Consider the following 1,422-nt stretch of genomic DNA (forward strand, 5'->3'; position numbering starts at 1 on the left):
GCAACCAACCAAACCAAGGGCCCTCTGCTCTGCCCTCACTCAGCAACACCTTCCCTTCACCCAAACCTTCCTAGGCCTTCACCCTTTTCTCTTCCACACTGCACCCCATTCCTGCTCCAAACACACAAAACAGAAGCTGATCTCAAACAGGGAACTCAAACCCCTCAGGCAAGAGGATGCAACATCCCCTGCAGGAGGAAGGCACTCTTTCATTTCAGAAGGAAAACACAAAGGAATCTCACTTGGTCCATAATTTTAGAGTTGTGCTTGGCCAGAACCATGGGCATGGAGTCAGGAAGGCTCGTGAATTTGATGGTGTCCGGGTGCTGCCGATACTTCTTGTCACTCAGGATCTCGCTCGCCCTCTTGTTCTTCTCGGCGTCCAGAGACCCAATTGGGGACCAGCCAATGCCCTTCAGCCACTGCAGGTCCGACTTGTACACATTCTGCAAGGACACAAAGCAGCTCAGCACCCTCCTCACTCCATCCAGACACTCCTGCTCCCAAGGGAAGCTCTGCTGAACAGAACACATTCCCTGGGCCAGCCCAGCAACCAGCCACCAGCAAAGGAACTCTTGTCAAACTCAGTTTCCCACTTCTGCAACAGAACCAGCAGCTACCAAGCCACCACATACATTCCCTCTCCATCTTCTTAGTCTCCCCAGCACAGAACTGTCCCATTTGTCAATCTGCAGCTGGTGAAAGCATGGGAAGAGCCTTTGATCCCATCTCCTATGGTTCTTCATTCCATTCACCACTGCACTTGTCTTGGTCAACTCTTGGTCCTCCCAAAGCTAATATTTGACTCTGCTGCCCTTGCCCTGACACACAGACCCCTCCTCCACCAGTGCAACAGAACACAGGAGACACTTCTGCTGTCCCTCAGCCACCAAAGCAGCACTCACATCACTCTGCAGGTCGTACACGGTCTTGGCATGGACGACGTCGTTCTGGTCGGGCAGGCAGGTCCAGCGGTGCAGGGGGTGCCGGTAATCGGCATCGCTCACCAGCTCCTGGCACTTCTTGGCCAGCACCACCCCCAGCATGTCCACGGGGCTGCTGAAGCGGGTCTTGGACTTCTCAAAGTCCTTCTTGTACTCCCTGTCACTCTGGATCTTGGCCACGTGCATCGACCACATCATCTTGGGGTCGTCCTCGATGTTGCGGGCCCCGATGTGGTGGCCCAGCTGCTTTCTGTAGGCAGTTTTGTATTTGTACTGATGGGAGGCAGAAACAACAATTACCACCTCTTTTCAAGCTGCCTTTTTCAATGTCTCTGTTGGTAACATTGTGGTTAATCACTTTGCATCTAACAGATTCTCATTTCCTTGTTTATTTTCCCAAGATTTTTAGCATTTTATATAAGGTCCCCTAGATATGATGGGATCTTTTATAGTTATATACTATGACATTTTAAATTAT

General features: G+C 51.1%; 1 protein-coding gene across 1 annotated transcript in view; it reads right to left on the reverse strand.

Moving 5' to 3' along the window:
• Nucleotides 1–1,217, reverse strand: part of LOC114073019 (nebulin-like) — a gene marked incomplete at both ends in the record, with an annotated part of 15,444 nt that extends 14,227 nt beyond the window's left edge. The window contains 2 exons of the mRNA XM_027910825.1: nt 243–446; nt 906–1,217. Coding sequence (XP_027766626.1) covers nt 243–446; nt 906–1,217 — 516 coding nt within the window. The remainder of the gene's footprint in view (nt 1–242; nt 447–905) is intronic.
• Between the last annotated feature and the right edge of the window lie 205 nt (nt 1,218–1,422).

Source organism: Empidonax traillii, unplaced genomic scaffold, assembly GCF_003031625.1.
Source record: "Empidonax traillii isolate 1590-97213 ecotype Southwest subspecies unplaced genomic scaffold, ASM303162v1 scaffold4982:size15811, whole genome shotgun sequence".
NCBI lineage: Eukaryota > Metazoa > Chordata > Aves > Passeriformes > Tyrannidae > Empidonax > Empidonax traillii.